The 23,217-nt window shown below is 30.9% G+C and overlaps 1 protein-coding gene across 2 annotated transcripts; it reads left to right on the forward strand.

The window, feature by feature from the left end:
- Positions 1-962: 962 nt before the first annotated feature.
- On the forward strand, positions 963-20,854 carry LOC143248972 (serine/arginine-rich splicing factor 4-like). Of its 2 annotated transcripts, none has more exons than XM_076498045.1 (8): positions 963-1,119; positions 4,013-4,142; positions 8,573-8,643; positions 12,494-12,583; positions 14,211-14,298; positions 19,014-19,087; positions 19,386-19,499; positions 20,237-20,854. In XM_076498045.1, the coding sequence occupies exons 2-8, from the start codon at positions 4,020-4,022 to the stop codon at positions 20,457-20,459; spliced, it is 783 nt and encodes a 260-aa protein (XP_076354160.1). In that variant the 5' UTR covers positions 963-1,119; positions 4,013-4,019; the 3' UTR covers positions 20,460-20,854. The 2 variants fall into 2 exon arrangements, with proteins under 2 accessions (XP_076354160.1, XP_076354159.1); XM_076498044.1 differs by lacking the exon at positions 12,494-12,583 and adding an exon at positions 12,616-12,720.
- Positions 20,855-23,217: the final 2,363 nt, after the last annotated feature.

Here is a 23,217-nt window from a genome sequence, read left to right on the forward strand (position 1 = left end):
CTAAAATTTTCGACTTGCATTTAAACTTGGATATATCAATGTAAATATCAGTAAAGTGTTGAAGAAAAAAGTTAATGAAGTATTTATTAAGCAGTTTTGAGAATTCGTTGAAGTATTCAGTGAGTGAATTGATGGCGTAAAGTTAATCGGCAAGTTAGGTTTATTATCAACGTTTAAACTAATAATATGTTAGATGTACGGCAGTTTCACAGTCTAAGTTGAAAAGTTTATTTCTGAATTTAGGTGCACAAATGCGTGAAAGTAAATATAGCAAACGTGATCGAAGAAATAAAATAATTCGTTAGTGTTACGTAGGCCCACCAGAAACACAGCGGTATGAATCCGGATTGACACAACTATAAACCGGGTTTCAATATTCGGGGTGGGCAGAGGACAGATAGCCCATTGTGTAGCTTTGTGCTTAACTCTAAACAAACAAACTGTTACGTGAACTAAACTTCGCAATATTTTCACAAAAAAAAGAAACAGCCCAATAATATAATACCTTAAAACAATATATATATATATATATATGTATATTCTCAACATCACTGATTAATATAAAAAAAATGTCTAGTTTTAAGCAAACATTTGTAAAATAATAAATTAACTGGTATATAAAAATCCTTTTAGAGGTCATCAGTATTCTACTTGTATGTAGTTTACCTTGTAATTATTTGCGCTAATCTATAGGGTTAAAAATCTTTATGCGCTAATCTATATTCGATTTTTTTTATTTATATTTCCCAATAGCATCATGGCAGTTATTACAGGTTTTCCTTACTTCCTGTTCGCCTGAGTAAAAGAAACATTTCGTTTAATTTCTTCAAAGTTATTTCATAAAAGGGCAATTTTAGAAAATTAAGAAATTAAAATGATTCTTTCACTGTAAAAAAATGTAACAATAAAAGAGAAAATAATAACTTTGTATTCAATTTTGGAAGGAAAACTACATATCTGGTGTCGAGATTAACAACAGATTTTTCGACGCTTCAGAAGATCCCTTGTGAACAAATCTGTAGACCCCGTAGTCTAGAATTAGAGAAAGAAAAAATAGTTGGGTTGTGAGGTTGAAGAATCAAGATTATTGTTCAGCGTTTGTTTGAGATACATTTTCTGGTAATATATCTCGTAAATTACTTTATTTGAATATGGTGGAATATAAAACTACGCTTGTATTTGACTGTTTTATTGTTTGTTTCTTTTTTAATTATGCCCTTAATGTCATGTTTAATTTTAGGCCTAATTTTAAAAATGCTGCTGAACTCAGCATAATTTTTATTTAGGCATAACTTTACTATTGAGAGTTGGCTGTTGTACTGGGACTGAGTACTAGCATTGAACGAAGTATTAAATAACATAAAGAAGTTTGAAGGACGTAAATAAGTATGTTATAATTCTGTAAATTATAATTTTGAATTGTATGACATTGTGAAGAAAAGTATTGGATTTGGCAGCAGAGTAGAGATTGGGGTACAGAGTGATATCGCTGACTATATCTTCAAACATTTTATATTGGGGATTTCACTTATTTTTTATATAATGAAAATACGAAAATTCCCTGCCATTGAATTCCAATCACAAATGAATGTATTTGCACTGTATGTTCAATTACTTAGTCATGCTACTTTCTCATTGCAACAATTTTGTTAAAATTTCTGCAATTTATTGCTTTACCTAGTAACCTGCTACTTTTTTCTATTAACTATCAAATATACAAAGAAATTTTGATTTTAAGATTAAAAATACTGCTTCAGAAAGTTTTGAAGTTTCACAAATAAAATATTTAATTTTCAGATAGTTTCAAATGTGTTATTTTTCCCAGTAGAATCTTTTTACAGATTTAGTAAGTTTGACTGATTTGTAACCACTACAAAAATGATTTAAAGAATTAAAACATAAACACAAATGTTTTATAAAAATTGCTTAAATCTCCTTACATTCTAAATTTATACATGTATATATTTATTATTTTTATCTTGATTTTTCAGCCATATCTGGCTAATGTTCCAGAAGTTATGATGTGGCAAATGTTCAGTATTGTTACCATATTCAACAATATAAAACTTACCTTTACATATGGCCTACTTTTGCTGTGTTTTTGTGGATTTTTATTTTTAAGATTGTTACATTTCAGTTTTAAAAATTATTACCATTGAAAATGTTCTTAAATTTCAGTTTTTCTTGATGTGTAGAACAGTAAATAATTATCTGTTCTAGTTACGAGTTTTGAATTCATTTTCTGCTTGCTGTAGGTTGCTAGCGTTTAATCCAATTTGATTAAACTTGTAAGAACTCTCTGCATTCTTTCATCCAGCCAACTTTCTATCTGATTTGTGATTTATCCCCCACACCTATAGAGGCAATTTTTTAAAAGCCTTTTATGTGGCATGTTAAAGACAGCCATTTTTCTCGCCACTATGATGAAATATTTGACTGCCAGAATGGAAGCTCAACTATAATTAGCTGAGAGTGTTGACACACCATACCAACAACTGAATGAGAGACATGGTTTTTTATGACCTTCACATGGCACAATATTGTGGAAGAGTGGTTTAATAATTTAATGCAAAAAAACTTAATTGAAAGATGGTTTGTTTGGTTTTCTGGAGCTTTTCAGGTGATTTTTTTTTTTTTACCAATCTGCATCTGATTGAAGTACAAATGCAGTAGGTGAATATTTATTTGACTGTTATTACAACATTATACACTGGATCGTGTACAGTGTGCCAGATTCATTTAATTTTGTTACCTTTCCTTTTATCTTTTCTCTTAAATACGTAAATCAATGAACAGGTTGCATCCTGTCAACAAAGCAATAAATGTGTTATAGCTTCTTTCATGATTTTGCCTTTGTAGCAAGTGTGTGCAGAAATTTCTAACCTTAATGAAAAGCGCTGTGTATCATTTTGAAGAAAGAAACTGTAAACATAAAGCTTTGACTTGCACCTAGTTTTTTTTTTAAATTTCCAGTGATATAAAGCAAATTGTTTTACGGCAAAAAAGTAACTAGGCTATTTTGCAGCATATTATGTAAGTATTGGAATCTGATAAAGATAATCTAAGTTTTAGTATGTTTACAAATACACATTTGAGATAATATTTTGTGTAAAAAAACAAACTGATCTGCGATTGTGAGGGATTGTGAAGTCTACAAGATTGTACATGTAGACAGTAAAGGGAGTACATAAGCTAATAAATTGAAGTTATAAAAGAATTGCATCTTGCACACTAAATAAGTTGGGTTACGGATAAGTTTGTAACATTTCTATTTCTCACTTTAAGGAATGAATATAATTTTTCTAAATTGTTAGTATTGATGAGCTTTGCACAAAATATTCTTTTTGTTGTGAAGGTGCAGTGATGAATCTATCTTTCGGGTCTGAATTCCACTTGAGGATAACCATCCCATTTTTTCTGAGCACCATATTAAAAAATTATTTTGGATTTTGAGATAGGGTAGTTTTGAGGTGATTCAAATCAATAAAATTTATAAGAACCAGAGCTGAAAAATTAGCAAAATGTGCTAATCAATTATTTAACTTATTATTTAACGAATCTTATAACTAAAGAATGGTAAAAGTGAGTATTCTTATATGATTTGTCTAGAAACAGTTATAATGCATAACTGGGCATAGTGACCAGACCACAGATGGCCCATTGTACCATCTAACTTTAGGGATTTTTTATTTAAAGCAAAATTTGAACAGAATTGTTAAATATTCTCTTTTGAACTGGAAATGATTTTAGAGTATTGTGATGTTGCAATGTTTGATTTAGGAGTGCAGTAGTATTCTGATGGTTGGGTTCTTGTGTGATGAGTAATGTGAAAAACATCTAGTTTTTAGTAGGTGTGATTTTCTTTCTTTAAAGTGTCTATAATTATTTGGGGATAAGGCTTGCAGAAAACTTAGCATGTAGTGAAAATTAAAACCATTTAGTATAACATAACTTACACTAATGTTTTTGGTTTTTTAATGGTCATTCATTATTTTGTGCTTTAATATTTCAGGTTTGCAATGGGGACAAGAGTGTACATTGGTCGCTTAAGCCATGATTGCCGTGAAAGAGATATTGAAAAATTTTTTAAAGGTTACGGAAGGATACGGGAGATTCTTATTAAAAACGGCTTTGGTTTTGTGGTAAGCAAAGATAAAATTTCAATAGTTTTTATTTTTTGTTAATTCAGATAACCAGTAATTGTAGTCTTAAAAGATTTAAATATTTTGTGGTCAGATATAATACATAACATAATGAACATTTTTAAATATTGTCAGTCAGTTGTTGGCTTATTAGCTTAAGTTTTGTAACCCTGGTTACATTAAGTATTTATATTGTTGTTAAGATGAATGTTAAAAGTGTTTTGAGAGTCAGTGGTAGTATTTTGTTATTTTAAAATTCAGAATCAGTGTTAGTAGTGTACCTAATGTTGTATGTTAACACCTATGTAGATCTTTCTGCAGACTATATTTAAAAATTGTATTTTCATAAATGTCCAGTGTATAGTGGTTTGTGTAAACAGTGAATAATGCCAGCAAAGCTGAGTTTACTTGGAGCCTTGTAGACAAGCTTAATATTCTGGTATTCATTTGTGGAGTACATTCTTTCAAAAATAGTAACCTAATGCAAGTCAAATGAACTTCATTTAGTGAGTTTTTTTCTTTTTTTGGAAGCGTGTATTCTTATTTAATTCTATTCATTTATTGTTGTCTGTCCATTTTTAATTAGGTTATCTAAGTTTGTTTTAAAAAAAATGTACCAAGGCTGAGCATGATACCCATGTCTGTAGTTGCATTCATAAAACAGATAATACAAATATTGTGATGTTTCATATTTATTAAATTTATCTCTGTACCACAAATTCTATTAGCTTATGTGGGATGTCCATTTAAAGAGCACATAACAATAGGTTCAATTTACTGAGTTTTATTTATTTAAGCAAAAGCACATTCTGAAGTTACTAAACAAAATAAGCATGAAAACTTGTAAATTTAATTTTTTTACTTTTACACAGCATGTAAAAATTACAAAGCCATTACATAGCTAGCTTATTAAACTTCTTTTGTAAGAACTAAAGGTTTAGAAAAGTACAACTTGCATAAGAAAAGTTTACAGAGGACGAGTCATTCACAAAGTGATCACAAGAAGTTTTGAAATTAGTTACAATTTCTTTATAAAATGCATTCATGATGTGAAAACATTTAGTAAAGGAAATTTTTATTTAGAGATGATTTTTATATTACATAAATCCATCCATTCTGTTTGAAGCTACCAAATGTTTTCACTTTGAATAAGTAAAATAAATTGCATTGAAAAAAATTTACATTTTGATTGTCGGTTATGATGTGTAGTTCTTGGTAGGATATTCGTGCATATGCATCACTTTTTCTTCGATGTTTGAAAATTGTGCATTGTCAAAATCTTTTGGTGTTTTCCACATACAACTAAATGCATTTTTATTTAAAACTTTGTGGAACAGAAGTGCCTTTTGAGCAAAATTTGACTCATTTTGGAGGTTTTATGCTTAATCAATTTGCTAGATACATTCTAAGCTATTGAAGAATACTATTGTGTGCAGTAGTACGAGTTTTATTTTATTGTATTCTTAATAATGCTTTATGGTACATTGAATAATTAACGATTACCTTTTGTGACATACAGACCATTCTGAAATATGACTATCCAAATGCCATGAAAATGCACCTTTTTTCAATCATCATTAACACTGTTTTGTAATTCACTGATAGATAATAATCCAATTTTGTCTCTTACTAGAATATCCAATCAACTTTTGTTTTCTGATTTGACACAATACCTTTAACCCTTTCTTGATGGGGTTGGTATAGAATACACAAGTTCTTCTACATGCACACATTAAGTATTTGCACTATAACTTTTGATACGTCTTGTGTACTTTCACAAAAGTTGGTAGACTTTTTAGTAAAGATTACAAGTACTTTGTGTACAGAAATTCATATTTTTACTAAAGATTTCTTTGTACAAATATTGAGTCTGTTTTGTTATTACTCAGAGTGCAAAGTGATTTCATGTTATGATTTTAAAGAGAACACTCTTCTTTCCAAAAATCTCAGATAATATTAACAAAATCTATAAAACTTTCTAATTACATTTGAAACATATATTGTCAGTACGACTATTTCATGGTATTTTCTATAGTCTAGCTGTTTGGGATCTGTCACTTGACCAATCTCGTATAATCATCATAAAAAGAATTGGGAAATAATTGTTTTTGCATGCTAGGGTGACTACGTTATAACATGAAAATAGAAATGTTTTGTCTTGGTAGCCTAAATCTCATCAAACTATATATTTATTACATTGACCTTCCAGTCTTGCCTAGCTAACATTTCATAACTTGCATTGACAAGGTGCATGTGCACTCATGTTATATATCCAATAATATAAAACTAACCTTAAGTCTTCCCTATCTTGGCTGTGATTTAATGGACTTGTATTTTGTAATATACACTCACATTTCAATTATTATACATTATATATCTTGATAGATGATTACTATTCAGAAATAAACTTATTTTTCTTAAAATATATAAAGAAGTAAAGCAAACAATTCTCTTCTCACTACAACCTTTAACCTTGGGTGCTGATAGACACAGGTTGCTAAGCATTTTAAAATTTTCCATATGGAGAGTATCAAACAAAAATTTTTTAGGTTTTTATATATACAATTATATAACCAAATATTATTAATAACTACACTGATACTATAGGATTCCACTATAATTAATTAAGCTGTGACTAAGATGTGTTTAGATTTTAAATATGAAACTTTTGAGCATAAAACAAAAGACATAACCCTACCTCCTTGAAATCGTGGTTTGAAAGAACATGGTAGCCTTTCCACAGATTAAAATAGCTGAAAAACCACACTAGGAGGACATTCTAAGCTGTTGATTGGTTATTTACATACCAATTGTTGAAGTAAGTGTATATAAAGGACTATTTTAAAAAATGAAGAGGTAAACGGGGCCTGCTGTTTGATTCCATACATAAGTCATGTCTCGGCAAATTAAAAATATGAGGTTCTCATTTAATATTCTAGCTTGTTAATATTAGTAATTTGATTTCCTAATTTGTACCAAACAATAGACTTAGTATTTTGATATCATAAACATCTAATTTTAAACATTGCTGAATTCAAAATACCATGTGACTCATTATATATAGGTGTTTCTTTTAATATTAACTTTTAAATATAATATTAAAGTTTGAATTCTAATTTACAGTTTGATTCTGAACTTATTAACCTAAATTTATAAAATATTAGTTCAATAAAATTTTGAATACAAGTCAACAAATGCAACAGCATGGCCTTTGACATATGACCCCCGTGAAAGGGTTAATTAAAGGAATAAAAAATTTTGTGAATATATGCACAAATGTATACAAGATATATGCATATTGAAAGTTAGAAGTATTAAGTATAAAATGATTAAATGTACAAAGAGGTCATGTATTGAGAGAATTAAAAATATTTCACTAAAAATGATTTTTTGTATTTCAAAGACTGTCAGATATTGTGATGATATACACCATGTTGAATATTGGAAGTTTATAATCTATTTTATGATTTTATGAGTACAAAAATAGTCACAGGGTCAGGCAAATTGATTGAGCCAATGTTGAGAGACTTAAATGGTCAAAACAGTCATGTATTTTTAAAAAGCAAGTTTATTTTATTCTGTATGTTAATAAAAAGTTTAACTAGAAACTTCCCAGAAGAAAAACCTAAAGCAGCTGATCTGGCGATATTTCATTCTTAACAGGGGTGTACTGACGTATTCCAATAATTACATATTTCTGTCCTTAGTAGTTGGATTATACCTTGGACTGTAACTTCAGAGGTGGGAGTTTTCCATCTTAGAAAATTTTGGGAAACCATGAAATATTAAGAGGGGTGTTTCTTGTACTACTGTATATATAAAGCACATGAAAGAATTTTTACTGTGCAGTTGTATAGGAATTTTATTTTTCCATGCAAGTTTGAGACAGCTTAGTCTACTAAGTGATCATTAGTTGGATCAAGTGATATGTTCACTTCTGTTCCTGTCGTGTTTAGTTTCTTTTTTTCAGGTTCAGTAACTGGGCTTCCACAGCCTTTGTATATAGTGATAAATTTTTTTCCTAATACTTGTATATTTACCCTTTATTAAATGGTGTATGTAGGTTATTAAGTTAGAAGTGCTGTGCACTCTTGTATTAAAAAAATTGAGGTTTGCATTTTAAATTTAAACTGTTAAACAAGGAAATGAATGAAATTTATATGCAAAAACGGCTCGTTTGGGTTGAGAAAATATTTTACACAGAAGAGCGAACAACGTTTTGACCTTCTGTGTAAAATATTTTCTCAACCCAAACGAGCCGTTTTTGCATATAAATTTCTCAACAAGTGGGTTTCTCGACATCACTGATTATTATTTCACCAAGGAAATAAATGGTTTATCATAGTTTTGAAATAAGTGCAATATTTGATACATATCAGAACAATGGCTTGTATGTCTTGTAATGGAATTATTTTTGTTTTTCTTTGCAGGAGTTTGAGGATTATCGTGATGCTGATGATGCAGTTTATGAACTTAACGGGAAAGAACTGTTAGGGGAACGGTAGGTGTTAATATAAATATATATAGAATGCATATTTCTTAACTAACAAAGGGGTGTTTTGTTACTGTTCTTAAATATTTTAAAATTTGCTTTTTCTTTTTTGTTAAATTTGATAATTTAATATTACTAATTTGTTTGCAATGTGCCAGAGTTAATTTATTTACTGTGTACTTGTGAAAATGCAAGTTAATTAGTGTTAAAATTCATATAAAGTGTGCATGTGTATTATCACACTAATTTTATTTTATAAGGGTTGATGAGTGATCATTTTACCCATGTGAACTATTCCTATCCAGACTTTTTGTAGAAACCTCATCTACAAAATAGTCATCCAATCTACTTTTAAACTGTGCTTTAATAATTTAACTTCTCATCACACTTGTTATAACCGTATCTGAACTGCGATGGTAACATTATGGCACTGTGTTAATTTGTTCTCATAGTTTTAAAATTTATAACTTAAATGCATGTAGTCTGGTATACACTTGTATATAATATGTAGTTTGTGTTTGAAAAATTGTGTAATTTAATTTAGCATTTGTTTTAAATTTTAAGATGTAAATTTTCAAAGTGTTTGTTTGAAATACTGTTTTCAGAAACTTCCTTTTGATTTAGTTTGTGTGTGTGTGTGCATATGTGCTAAATGTATGCTTTTTTCAATAAAACTAATAATGCTTGTTTTCAATAATAGGCTCATCCTTTTCATGCAATCTCTTACATGCAAAGGAAGTAACTATTATATGAAAGCAACAAAACTGGATTTTTGTGTATAGCTGCAAAAATACAAAAATAACAAGACACGGATGAATAGATTGTTTTAATCATTATAATCACTAACCTAAAATGTCCTCGCACTGTCTTTTAAACTTAATATAACAATGTAGAGAACTGTTAACTATTAGAGAACGTACCTTATGGTTTCCTTTTTTATTACTTGTTCATAAGTTCTGTAAACTTTGTTTTAGAACTTTTTGTTCTCCATTATGAGAATTTCAGCTACTCATTTTTTCAGAAATTATTCATAACTTAAGTGTTGTTTACTTTAAAATAAATAGGTAAAGAAACTTTATCGGGTCATGTTTAGCCATTGGTTCTATGTTGTTTGGAGGCAGATTTATTTGTTATTGTCCAGTCCTCTTGCTACAGTATATAACTTCTTAAAACAGCTTTTTTGAAAGTACTAAATTAAAAGTTGCATGAGAGGAAAAACGAGAAATGTTGATAAGTAAGATATGGTATTTTTGGATGGGCAAGAAATTTCTTGGAAAAAACAATATATAAGCAACCAAAGTTTAAGCATTTTTTGTTTCTTTGTTGTAAATTATAATTTACTGAATATTTTTAAATTAAAATTTGAAGTAGAGTTATATTACTAGTTTTATTTTAAGCATGTAACTTTATACACTACTGGTCAAAATCTTAGGGCCAGTGAACATAAAGAAAAAATATGCATTTTGCATTGTTAGACTCAACCACTTATTTGAGTAGACCTTTGAAAGATGAAAATAAAAATAAACTTTTTTTGCATTTAATAGGGAAAATGTGAACACTATGAAATTAGCCTAAATACTAGCTGGTCAAAAGTTTAAGACCATACCAAAAAGAAGTCCTAAACAGGCTAGGAAATGCTCAACGAGGGTTCTCAGTAGTGAGTTGCACAGCCATCATTGCAGAAGGCCGGCTGGAATGTTTTTCTAAGTGGTGAAGATGGCTTCACATAGATCATGCACTGTTTGGAATCGATGTCTATTTCTATAGACTTCCCTTACCATCCACCCCCAAACATTTTCATTGGGGTTGAGTTTGGGCAAACATGCTGGATGATCTAAAAGAAACACGTTATTTGCCATGAAAAAGTCCTTTGTACTGCGAGCATTGTGGATTGCAGCGTTGTCCTGCTGAAAGATCCAGTCATTTCCACACAAGCCAAGGATTTTCAGTCAGTAAGGTTGCTCTCTCCAACATGTCAGTGTAGCCAGTTGCTATTTGATGCCCTTGTATAACCTGAAGCTCCATTGTTCCATAGAAGGAGAAAGCACCCCAGATCATGATGGAACCTCCTCCACTGTGTCGTGAAGAAAATGTCTCCAGTGAGATATCCTTATGGTGCCAGTAACATTGGAAGCCATCTGAACCATTCAGGTTAAATTTTTTCTCATTAGAGAATAAAACCTTTGTCCACTTTTCTACTTCCCATGTTGGTGCTCCTCACCAAAATTTAACCGAGCTGTTTCGTGGTCTTTAAAGACGTTTATGGTTTTTAAAGCCTTTCTCTCGTAGATGCTGTCTTATTGTTCTTGAGCTGCGTTCTGCGTCCTTAAGGGTCTTAATATGGTATATTGCTGGACAACCTGTCGAATTCTCCTGCTCAACACCGGAGAAATTTTCTTGGACTGACTATTTGAAATTCTTGTTCTGTATCCCTCAGGGTCTTTTAAGAAATTTGTAACAGTAGTTTTACTACACTTAATCTCACCAGTGATGGCACATTGAGAGAGACCTAGTTTTTGCAGCTCAACGGGTCTGCCACGTTTAAATTCTGTCAACTTTTTAGCTTCTGTATGTTTTTACCCAATGTAATACAGGCGATGTCAGTGGGAGATGTTGACAATGTTAATGCATGAACACAAATGAATAAATTTTATTACGTGTTTACCGATTAACGCTTTGTTTCAGTGTGGTCTTAAACTTCTGACCAGTTAGTATTTAGGCTAATTTCATAGTGTTCATATTTTCCCTATTAAATGCTAAAAAAGTTTTTATTTTTATTTTCCATTTTCTTATTTTCATCTTTCGAGGCTCTACTTAAATAAGTGGTCGAGTCTAACAATGCAAAATGCATATTTTGTCTTTATGCTCATTGGCCTTAAGATTTTGGCTAGCAGTGTATGTAAACTCTTGAAAGATTCCCATTGGTCCAGAGAGGTCTAATTAGTCATGTTGTAGTTTTCCATGATGTAAACTTGTGTTCCCCTCAAAGTTTTGCCCCTTATAATGTTTTTTTTTTTAATGTGATGCAAACAAAACTTATTTTCTTAATGTATAATCTACACATTATTTTCATAACCAATTGTTTCTCTCTCTCTGTATCTAAGGTACATGTTATAATTATATTATTACTAGGTAGAATAAATGTATAGAACAATTTAATATTTTATTGATAACATTATAATTTTAAAATTGAGCTTTACAGTCAGTGAGAAACCTTTAAAGATTGTTACATTAGCTAATTTATGTGTTTGTTATATCACATCCATTCCAACTATATTACTTTAACAGTGTATATCATTGGCGAGGTTATTTAAATTTAGTAGTTGTACAACATTAATCTGCAGGTAATTAAGCCACTTTTATTTCTTGGTTTTAGGTGTGAGGATATTTGTAATATTATATTGTTAAAGCAATTATCTAATAGTGTAACTTTTGTAGGTTTGTGTCTATATTCATAATGTAAACAGGAACTATAGTAATACCAGGTTTTTACTTTTACAGAGAAAATATTTTGGTTAATGAAATTGTTTTCTGTTCTCGTGTCTTTAGCATTTTGATAGTAGAAGAATTTTGTTACACTTATTTTCTTAATCTTAATGTACATTGCTTGTTAGTAGGGTTTATAATGATACTACTTGATGTTTAAAACTGACATACAGTGATGAACAATCTTTCGGGTCTTATTCTGAAGTGAAGAAAATTTACCAAACGTGTTCTGAGTATTATCAGTATATTAAAGCTACTGAACAAATTAGGCATGATATGCCAGGAATTGTAAAAATCTTATTGTAGTGATTTCAATTTTGCCAAGTTTATTTTACAGTGTAACCATATCTGGTAAAAACTTTTGTTTTATTAGTGTAATTGTGGAACGAGCCCGTGGTCCAGTTCGTAGGAATGCTTCGTATGGTGCTTCTGGTTCTCGGAGACGTTCTAACTGGACAGACAAGTAAGCATTGCTTTCTTTTATTGTTCTTTCAGAGTTTCTGTTGAAAAGGCTCGAGGTCAGCCTCGCGGAAGTGACCTCTGGTCCTCTAGAAGTCGGAGTAGGAGGGCACCTCCGCGCTGGCAGGCAGGACGAAACAAGTAAGAATTTGTGTATTGCATGTTGTTACTTAAGCTAACTGATTAATAATAAACATGAATGCATGATGAATAGTGTTTGCTTTATAATGTGTGTACAAAAATTAAAATGAATTTTTCATAACTTTTGACATGGTACAACAGTTTAGTCTATTTTTGCATGTGCATAAAATGAATGTTATCCAGTTTTATTAGTTACACAATTAACGTTGTGTTTAGAATGAAACATCTACTTTATTATGTTGCTGTATGAAGTCTGTTCACAATAAATTAATTTCCTTAGTATGTTTTGAATAATAACTCCATAATATTATCAAAAGTAACTTTTATAAATGCGCAGGAAACTTTTTTGTAAAAAAGGAAAACTTGTAATCCTCCAAACTATAATGAATAAAAAAGAAAATATGAAACAAAGAAGTTTTCTTTTTACAGCTCTTGGACTGTATATTACTCTGATTAGTAGGGTTTATTATTATGTTTTCACATAACTTCTAAGCAGAAAAAAAAATAGGAGTACTTCAGTTGCTAGAGCTTAAAAAAACGAGTTCTGAAGATGAATTCCATTGTAATATATTATAACTTTTGTATCTGTTTTTCATGGTAATGTCTCCTGTTTTGTGAAATATTCTTAGTTACTAATGTTATTCACCTGTTATTTTTATGCTAACAGTTTGCATATTGAGGTTGTTGGTGTTTGAACCCTCAGATTAGTGACTTTTAGATTACACCAAAAGCTAGATATAAAAAATGTACTGTAAGATAGTAAGTAGTATTAGATTTTGGCTTGCGACAACACTCAGTGTAAAAAATATAGCAAACATTGTGTGGTGAAGCCATTCATTTTTTTTATGGATGTAGTCCAAGGGGTCCTCCCCCTAACAGCAGTAACTAGAAAGTCTGATTGGTAGTATTAATTATATTTTAGTTTATAATAACAAATCAAATAAATGTAGTCCACGTTTTATAAAAAGAAATATCTAATTAATCTCATCATCCTCTTCAAGTACAAATAAATAACAAAGGCAGTTGTTTAAATTATTCTTTAATCAAGGCCCATTTAGCTAGCAGTCATTGATTCATCAGCAAGTTTGCTGTAAATAGTTCAGAAGAATGTTTATAAAGCATGTGGACCTACATTGCTGTTGAGAAACGTTTCATGTGGGATATGTATTTCATGTAGGATTGTTCTGTTTTCCATAGTTGCTTTCCTGATACTTGGTTTTCTATTCCCTGATTAGTTTGCAATTGTCAGAAACAAATTATATGCTATAAAATGCATGCATTATTTTAAAAAATAAAGGATTTTTATTTAATCATCACTTATTCAAGATTGTATTCCTTCTTGTTTGCTTGGTGTTTATAGTAATTCTTCATTGTGTGAATTAAAGCAATACATTTTGATGTGCAACTAAAGAACCATATAGTAAATGTTTTGTGACAATTTTTTAAAATTTCAGTGTTTTAAAACTAAATTTTGATTTCTACTTCAACAGTCGTAGTTACAATCCAAGATATGGCCCACCTACGAGAACAGAAAATCGTGTTATTGTTGAAAACCTCAGTAGCCGTGTAAGTTGGCAGGTAAGCATTTATAGCTTTCAAGTGTTTTAGTGTAGGAATTATTAACTTGAGATGATAATGCAAATTTCATATGATTCAATAAAGAAAAGCTTTCTGGCGAATGTTGCTATCATGGCTATTATAGTATAAATAGTGTACTATGTATTGATAATGTGAAAAATAGTTCCCATTAAATTGAACTGTATTAGCAGCTCAATAAATTAAGTTCTTAGAAATGATAAAAAATTTTTTGACTGGCTTTAAATTAATAGATAAAAATTAAATTGGTTGAGAATGAAGTGAGATTACATGAAAAGTAGAGGTGCAGTTTAATGCATGCACTCACTGTTAAATAATGCTTTGAGTACATCTTTCGGGTCTGAAGTTTGTTGAAGAAAGATTCGTTCTGAGCATTATTTCTAACATAATTTTAGAATAAGAATTAGAATAAAAATGGAAATGTCATGAAAAGGTTAATGAAAATTTGTCCATTTCTGGCTTGAAAAAAACTTCTCAAAAGCTGCACTAAAAATAAAATATTCAAGATTACTTATCTCAGTGTGTAAAATACTTCAACACTCATGTTCTGCTGTTTTCCTTGGTAATTCTGTAAGTCAAATAAGAGTGGAATGGATTGTCAATGACTTAGTTATTGAACTTTTTTTTTCTACATAGCTTCTTTTGAGGAACCACATTTGTGTTTGTTTTGTTTTTAAAATCCAGATGTCAAATTAATATTGATAACAATCTGTTGAGTAGCATTCAAACTAGCATTGTATACCCATGCCGAGAGATTGGGAACACAAGTGTAAATAGTTACCGAAATGGCTATGTATATAAAATAGTTTTCAGACAAAATACTAGGCACTTAGAAATTAGTAACTTTAATTTTATATTGATAATTAAAAATAATTGTTATAACTGTCCTCAGAGGTGCTTGCTATTAGATGATTGGTTGAGTTTAAACTACAGTCCAAATCAACTAGTCATTGAGACAATCATATTGCCAGTAATTTAGACCAGGTACTCTGATTTTAATCATTTACTTACATAAGCTGAGCCACAGACTTGGAAGTACAACCTAATAATTTTAGTAAAAAGGTAAACTACAGAATGAATAAAGCAGCTTCATTTCCTCATGTTCTGGTAACTGCTTGAATCGCAGTTCCCTTATGATAAATACAAAGGTTAGTTTACTGTAAGTGGTGTATTTGTATGTGTATATATGTCAGTAGAAAGTAGTCTAAGTGACTGTTAGGTGCATAACATTTTCTAAATGTTGCATTAACCCTGTGGCTTCTGGTGTCTAATATTCTCAAATTTCATTTCAAGAATAAAATTGATGGATAAAATTGCTTAAAATTTAACAAGAACATTTCTAAAAGTCTGTTTCAGAAAAATAAAATCTTTTAATTTTCTTTTATTTCTGATAAAAAAGGTTCTTCATGTAACGTTATTTGTTCAACTTTAAGGTTATTTTTATACAAAGTATAAATATACTATTTTTTGTCTTAGTGCTAACATTTCATTTGCATGACCTCTAGAACCACCTAAGTCAATATCAGAGTTTATGGTAAATGTTTATATTTTATTTTCCATACTGTATCACTAACTACCTATTACTTTCATTATATGTTCCAGTGAATTGTCTGAAAGTAAATGAAAATGTGCACATACATTTTAGCTCTCCATGCAAGTCTTTCAAAAAAAATTTTTAAACATGTATTATTCCACATTTGGTATTTTTTTAAATTTTCCTTTCCAGATGTTTATCTTTTATTTTTTGACTTATGTCAATTGGTACCAGTGGGACATTATTGTTATACAGCAACTTCGGTGCAGAGACTCGTTTCACTAATACTTTGCACACATGAATGATGCCATTGTGTTTGTACACCTTCATAGTCCAAGCAATAAGTTAAACTTAATACCTTTCAAATACAATTTTTGAAACAGAAGTAATGCATAATTAATGATAAAAGTAAGATCAAAATATAATTCTTTCTAGTTACAGCTTATTTAGGTTAAAAAAACCATATGTGCTATAGTCGATCAAACAGACAACAGTACTAACAGCACTTACATAAATACTATGAGAAAAATTGTTCCAATTTCAAATTAACTGTTGGTAGATTATAGTTTGAACTGAACTATTTCTAACCACTATATGCACTGGGGTCAACTAACTACCTGTAAGTAACGCAGTACTATACACAAGAAAAAGAATTTAAAAATAGCATCAAAAACTTTAGGGTTAAATTATAAGGATGTTAACCAATAAATTGGTAAGTCTACATTTTTGGGACATTTTTTATTCACTAAATAGCTTTTAGAAAAAATAAGTCCTGATCATAACTTGGACCAATAAACATTATTCTTAGATAATTAAAATAATAACTGATCTCTGTGTAAAAGAAAAATGTTTGGTAGCCCATTTTTATGTTCCCACATTGGTAGGAAGAAATGGTTAAAAAAAAATTAAAAATTAATTTTTAAATACAGGGTATTAAATAACTAATTGGCAGTTAAACTAAATGACAAGAAAGCTGTCATTGCAGTTTTTTAAGATTGAATATAGTTCTGTAATATTGTGAAAGCCAAATCATTTACAAGACAACAGTGGGTTGTGTTACTGTGATAGAAATTACACCATTTTTAAATCTGATTCTGTGCATATTACTGAGTTATATTCAAAATGTTATTAAACCACTATAAATGTATTGTAATGAAGTTAATATTATCAAATATGTTATTTGAAGTTTTATTTCATTCCTTTATTTCAAAAAGAAATCTGTAAAACAGCAGTTACAATTCTCAATTTTTAAAAAGTTCTTATACAAGAAACTGAATAGCTAATATATGCTGTGGGTTTGGATGGTCAAATGTTTTATTATAAATAGTAGAAAAGATCAAAATTAAATATCTTGTTTTTTGAAACAACATACTTTTGGGGTCATGCATATCAAATTTGAAACAATTTCATCCACTAGTTTCGTTTTTATAAAGAACTTTCATGAATTGTATAACTACTTACAATGTAAATAGGTCATTGTAGGGTTCTAAAAAAGGCTAAAATGTTGTTTTCATAATACACTTAGTAATACTTTTCTTAGAACTAAATTTTATGTCAAACTCTTAATTTCCAACTTTTTAATAGCACTGGAGATTGTTCTTAATGTTTGCAATAATCTGGTAGGAAAGTTTGATGGGAGGGAAATAAAACTTTAACCTTTCCAGCTTTTTTAAACAAGTGCTGCTTGTACTATTTCAGTGCATGACATTTTCTCTGTTTGGGTATTGTGTATAATTACCACAGTGTTTGACCAGTCAGAAACCAGTTAATACAACTTCCCTATTTTACAAAATGGCTTCTTATTGGTGCAACATTTTATTTGACAAAGGACAGAAAGCTGTTGATTGGCATCATGAAATAGCTAGGGAAGTTCATAATTTGCCTAAAGACAAATTCGGGTAGGATAACAACTAGAAATTACATTTATTGAGGATAGTAAACTGTGAGTGGTGACGTCAGCATGGAGGAATTCATTGAAATTGCATATTTACCAGGAAATGCTTTAAGTCCAATATGAAACAAAACTATTTCAAAAGGCTAGCTGTACAATTTTGGCATTGTAACTAATATATATAAAGGTGTCAGGTGAGGTGTGACTAATGGAGAGAAAGGAAAGAAACTGGGAAATACACCAAATGGATTCTGAATAATTTTTCTGGGGTACCATGTCCTTGGACCCCCCTCCCCTGAAGAAAAAAAAATGTATTTATTTTTTTTACCTCCCGTGTTCCCATTCCTATTTATTCCAGCAGATCAGATATTTCTAGTTCATGTAATAATTGCTTTATTAAAAGATCACTTTATTAAATTGATTTTGTGTTGTTTAGTGAAGATGTTGCATGTTTTGCTGATATTTAGTTATAATTAAATAATCTTATTCCTCATCGTGTATATGTTTGTTTTCATAAATTTGACTTAAATATGCTAAAACAGCTGTTAATTTCAAGTTATTGGGGTACTTTAATGATGTAGTAAAGTAGGATATATACTTTTTAACACATTGAAGAAGTATTATATTTTAGGCAAAATTATAGCAACTGGTAAATTTTATGCAGTTGATTAAAGAGAATAGTTAAGATAAACCTTGTGGTTTCCTGGATCTCCCTAGATGTATGTGAGGGTCAGTGGGCATTTGTTGTCTAAAGCTGGTGTAGCCGCCCATCGAAGGGTCATATAACAGGTTCAGAACACCTTCCTAAAGCTTGAGATCTGGTTCCATATTCTAAGAAGTTGGTGTGTCTGTCTAGCCGGGAGGTCTGTCACTGCTAGGTTGTGACTCCCTGGTTGTCAAACACAGTCAGCCTGTCTGATCTGTACTCTGGTGTGGTAGCCTCTTTTTCCTAGGGATCATTTTCTGGCTAGCAAGGTAACTTTCTGTCCCTTGTTTGAAGAAGCTAACTCAAGGTAATAATTTATTATTTATTTTAAACTCACAAGTTATGACAATCGGCTAAAACATAAGTTTAACTCAGTTGTACACGTCCTTTCTTTAAAGTCCAGTTAGGCAAAAAAAATGTTCGTACTGAATCCCTTTTTAATAATAAAAACAAATTGCATAAAAAAAGTTAAGGGTATTTCAATGTTCCTGTTAAAATGTTCATGTAATGTATCCTTTCCAGATGCTTTAATTTCAGAACTTAATATGCAAGTTTCATTTCTATAGGATCTTAAAGATTACATGAGACAGGCAGGAGAAGTAACCTATGCTGATGCTCATAAGCAAAGAAAAAATGAAGGGTAATTCCTGTGTATCAAGTGTCTTCATTAATAATATTTTACAGTACATGAAATTAATGTGTTGATATGGAAATTGTATGTTTAAAATAGTCTTTTACATGGTGTTTGAAAAGGAAGTTTTATTAGATTATACCAGATTTTAAATAAGGTGCTGTAATAATTTTATTATGATTTATAGTGAAACTTGTATATGTTATCAAGAACTAGTGAAAAGTGTATGTTGAAGTTATGTTTTTTGTTTTTAGTTTAATATGTTGAACAAAAACATTTTTAGCTGTTCTATATGAAACTGTTTTAGTGTTGTGGAGTTTGCAACATTTTCGGACATGAAAAATGCTCTAGAGAAGTTGGATAGTACGGAGTTAAATGGCAGAAAGATCAGATTGTCTGAGGACAGATCAAAGAAACGAAGGTAATATTGCATTGCACTTAACTTACGTGACTGTTTATTCAGGGGCTGATTATTGATATTTTTGTGTGATGTTGCCTTTCTATTTCAGTTTTTGAATTTGTTCAAAATTTCAAATATTTCATATATACTTGTAATACTATTAATAATACTGCATGCAGTTAAGTTTTAATCAGTCAAATTGTTACTCCTTTCTTGTGTAAATTTGTTACATGAAACCATGACAGTTAAATATTTATCAGGGTCATAAACAGTTTTTGGAGTGTGTGGGTGTGGGGGAAAGGATGTCAATTAAGTAGTGAAGCTCTTTTATTTTTCGAATGTTCTCATTGTAACTGTATCACTGGAATTGATTTTGCAGGTTTTTTTGTGTTTTTTTTTCTATTGTATAATAACTTTAAATACTTATTAACCTTGTGCTGGTTTCTGAGTGTTTTTAGTCAGTATAAGGAGAATAAACCTCATCCTTGACACTCAAGCATGGTAATAATGAGTATTTTGTGAGACACATTTTTATATTTTTGATAACACGTCCAGTAAAAAAAAAACACTTAATTCACAAGGCAATAAAAGAAATGTTTACTGATTTGTCTTTGAATGGGAAATCTTTTAAATTCCAAAGTTGTCTTTTTGGAACAAGATTTTTCTGTAGTACTATCAAGGAAAGAATGTAACCTATTTATTATTAACAGTTTTTGCACTTCTATAAAAATATACAAAAATTTGCCTTCTTTTTTCAGGTCCAGGACAAAATCTCGCTCAAGAAGTCGCAGCAGAACACCATCCAAAAGTCGTAGCCGTAGTAAGTCTCGCTCCAAGTCCAGGTCTCGTTCTCGCTCAAAGTCTGCTTCACGAAGCTCTAAAAATTCTCGCAGCAGATCCAGAAGCAAATCCAAGTCAAAATCTCCTTCCCGGTCACCAAAAGAGAGCTCTCCTCCAGCAGAGGATAATGAAAGGGATTAAAACCTACTGTGTACATACCATACATGTCGATTGATATGAATAATTTGTACAGTCTTCTTTTTGTTTGTTTATTGTACTTGTTGGTATTCATACAATCAAGATGAATTATGAGCTTTTTATTCAGTATATCTTCTGCATGTGCCCATCACCAGCAGATTTTTTTTTTTTGGTTTAGTTGGAATAGTATCCATCTTGGTATTTTTGTTTGTGTGTCACTTGTCAGTTCTTTAAAAAATTATAACATATGTTACATTTCACTAGAGTATGAAAAGATTCAGGCTTTACTTGGCCTGTAGATAAAATTAGTTAGCATTTCTAAAATATAGGTAGTAGCTTCATTAAAGTGAAATTTCAGAGTGGAATTGTAATGTGAAATAAATTTACATCCTATTGTATGTTATGTGTGGTTTATAATTAAAATCCGACTGGTCTTCACCTCTGACTGCTGAACTTCACATAAAAGGACACTCAAATTCCATAAATTAAAAACCTCTCTATGAGCTGTAACTTCAAGTGTATTAAACTGCTTTTGTTTGTACAGTTTTGCAAGAAATTATTGAATATTGTTGGTGCAAGTATATTCATGTAGGTATTGGAATAGAAGGAGAATTCACAATTCTAAAATTAGCTTTGGGTCTTGGACAACATTTCTTTAACAGTCAAGAGGCAGTGTCCTTGGTTGTGCTGGGAATCGAGTTGTTAAACTAATTGTCTGTTGGAATATATAAAAGTTAAATTGAGTCAAAATTGGAAAGTCAACGAGTTCAACTAAGTCGTTAGAAGTTTCTGTTAATTATTTGCCTTATTCATAAATAAGACACATGATAATTATAAAACCACCACAACTGACATTTTCAAAAGCCATGCTGTTTATTATTACATTTAACTACCTTGCATTAGTTAATATATACTTGCTGTACGCGCGAAAAGAGGCGAAAGAGTATCTCTCTTCTTCACTGAAAGCAATTAGCCCTGTCACATGATTTCCTTTTAGGTTTCGGCTTCGTGGAAGGTAGGTCTAACAGCTTCAAAAAATAGCATTCTGTGTACATACAAGATAACGTATCTTAATATATACAAGGACTGGATTGGACAACTTTACTACACAACTACAAGTGGAGATATTTAGCAGATACTGCAACTACATTTGTAGTGTTGAGGTTTAATACCAGTAGCTTTGCCAGTAAATACAGCGTGTTTACAGGATTATTCCCAATAGTTTTCTCGGATGACCTGGAAACAGTTTTACTCCCCAACCAGGAAAAGTTTAAATGCTTCCGAGTAATTCGATGGTTTTAATTCTAAAAATCATCGTGAAAAGTACTGATCATCTCTATAACTCGAGTTATGATAGATTAATTCAAATCTTGTATGGAGCAGAAGTTTTTTCTTTGTTCATTGTGAATATTTCGGTATTTTCTAAATACAATACGTATAGCATTTGTTTGTTTGGAAATTTCGCACAAAGCTACTCGAGGGCTATCTGCACTAGCGGTCCCTAATTTAACAATGTAAGACTAGATCGGTCTTACATTGGATAGTCATCACCATCCACCGCCAACTCTTTTACCAACGAATAGTGGAATTTAGCGAACATTATAATGTCCCCACAGCTGAAAAGGCGAGCATGTTTGGTGCGACAGAGATGCGAACCCGCAACCCTCAGATTACGAGTCATACACCTTAACCCACCCAGCCCCTGAGATAAGTATTTGAAAATATTGTGCAGAGGCGCCAGAACCAGAGACTGTGTCACCTCCACAGTTACACATTTGACTTATATAGTAACCAAATTATATTAATTTTCCTACATTGAGCTGCCTTTTGTATCATGCGAGCTACTTTTAGCAACAATTTACATTTTCAACTTATCATTGTCAAAACCGCATATCTAGCCCAGCACCTCCTTTTACATTTCCTGCAATACTGGTTGTTACAATCGATGATACAATTTCTGTGAAAAAAGATTATTTTTTACTAAGAACGTTATGAAGCACTTTCTCCAACAAGACATCAGTGTTAAGTTCCACAAAGCTTGAGGTCGCTAGAAAAAACTTGACAAGTCACACTTTAGACATTCTAACTTAATGGTTAGTCTATCTTAACCGCAGAATAAATGGTTTCAAAAACAAACAGCGAAAGCATGTTTCCAGATATTGACGCAAAGCTATCGATGCACCTAATATCGCATTTGATGGCCCAAAGTGTGATGGCAGGGCATGAATGAAAAACCAGTCTCATACACTAATGGGCCATCCCGCCTTCCTCCAAAGGAGGCATAACTGAAGACTGTCTTGATGATCAACTCTAAATGATCATTATTTAATCAAAAAGCTAGTGTTGTTGAGATTCACTGCACTAAAGGAAGCTTGAAGTTTGAACACGCTGTGCTGTGTGTGCGCGTCTATATAAAAAAAATTCAGTGTAAACTCTTATATTTCTTATAGGTGTTTTTATTCTTTTAAACTTTCATAAATTCATCAATCATCAGATGTATTTGTTTTTTAGACCCATTTTCACAGTTTGCTTCTTCAATAACACCGAACGTCAAACTTCGTTAGGTGCTTGAATCTTACTGAAAATAACCTTAGTACAATTTAACTAAGGACTATCTTACCGATGTAATTAAAAGTTTGTCTTCATCAGTTAAATTCATTTGAGATTTAAAATGGATAAAGGTTGGGAGTGAAAAATCATCTTGAAAACTTGTATATCAAAACACCTGTACACATACTTACGTAGCAGTTACAACCGAGAA

This window comes from Tachypleus tridentatus, chromosome 4, assembly GCF_004210375.1.
Source record: "Tachypleus tridentatus isolate NWPU-2018 chromosome 4, ASM421037v1, whole genome shotgun sequence".
Lineage (NCBI taxonomy): Eukaryota > Metazoa > Arthropoda > Merostomata > Xiphosura > Limulidae > Tachypleus > Tachypleus tridentatus.

Bases quoted from the DNA above. Each gene is read 5' to 3' on its own strand.
- LOC143248972 (XM_076498044.1), top strand. From the start codon at position 4,020: ATGGGGACAAGAGTGTACATTGGTCGCTTAAGCCATGATTGCCGTGAA. The intron at 12,721-14,210 runs GTAAGAATTTGT...CTACTTCAACAG, and splicing joins TGGCAGGCAGGACGAAACAA to TCGTAGTTACAATCCAAGAT. The intron at 14,299-19,013 runs GTAAGCATTTAT...TCATTTCTATAG, and splicing joins GTAGCCGTGTAAGTTGGCAG to GATCTTAAAGATTACATGAG.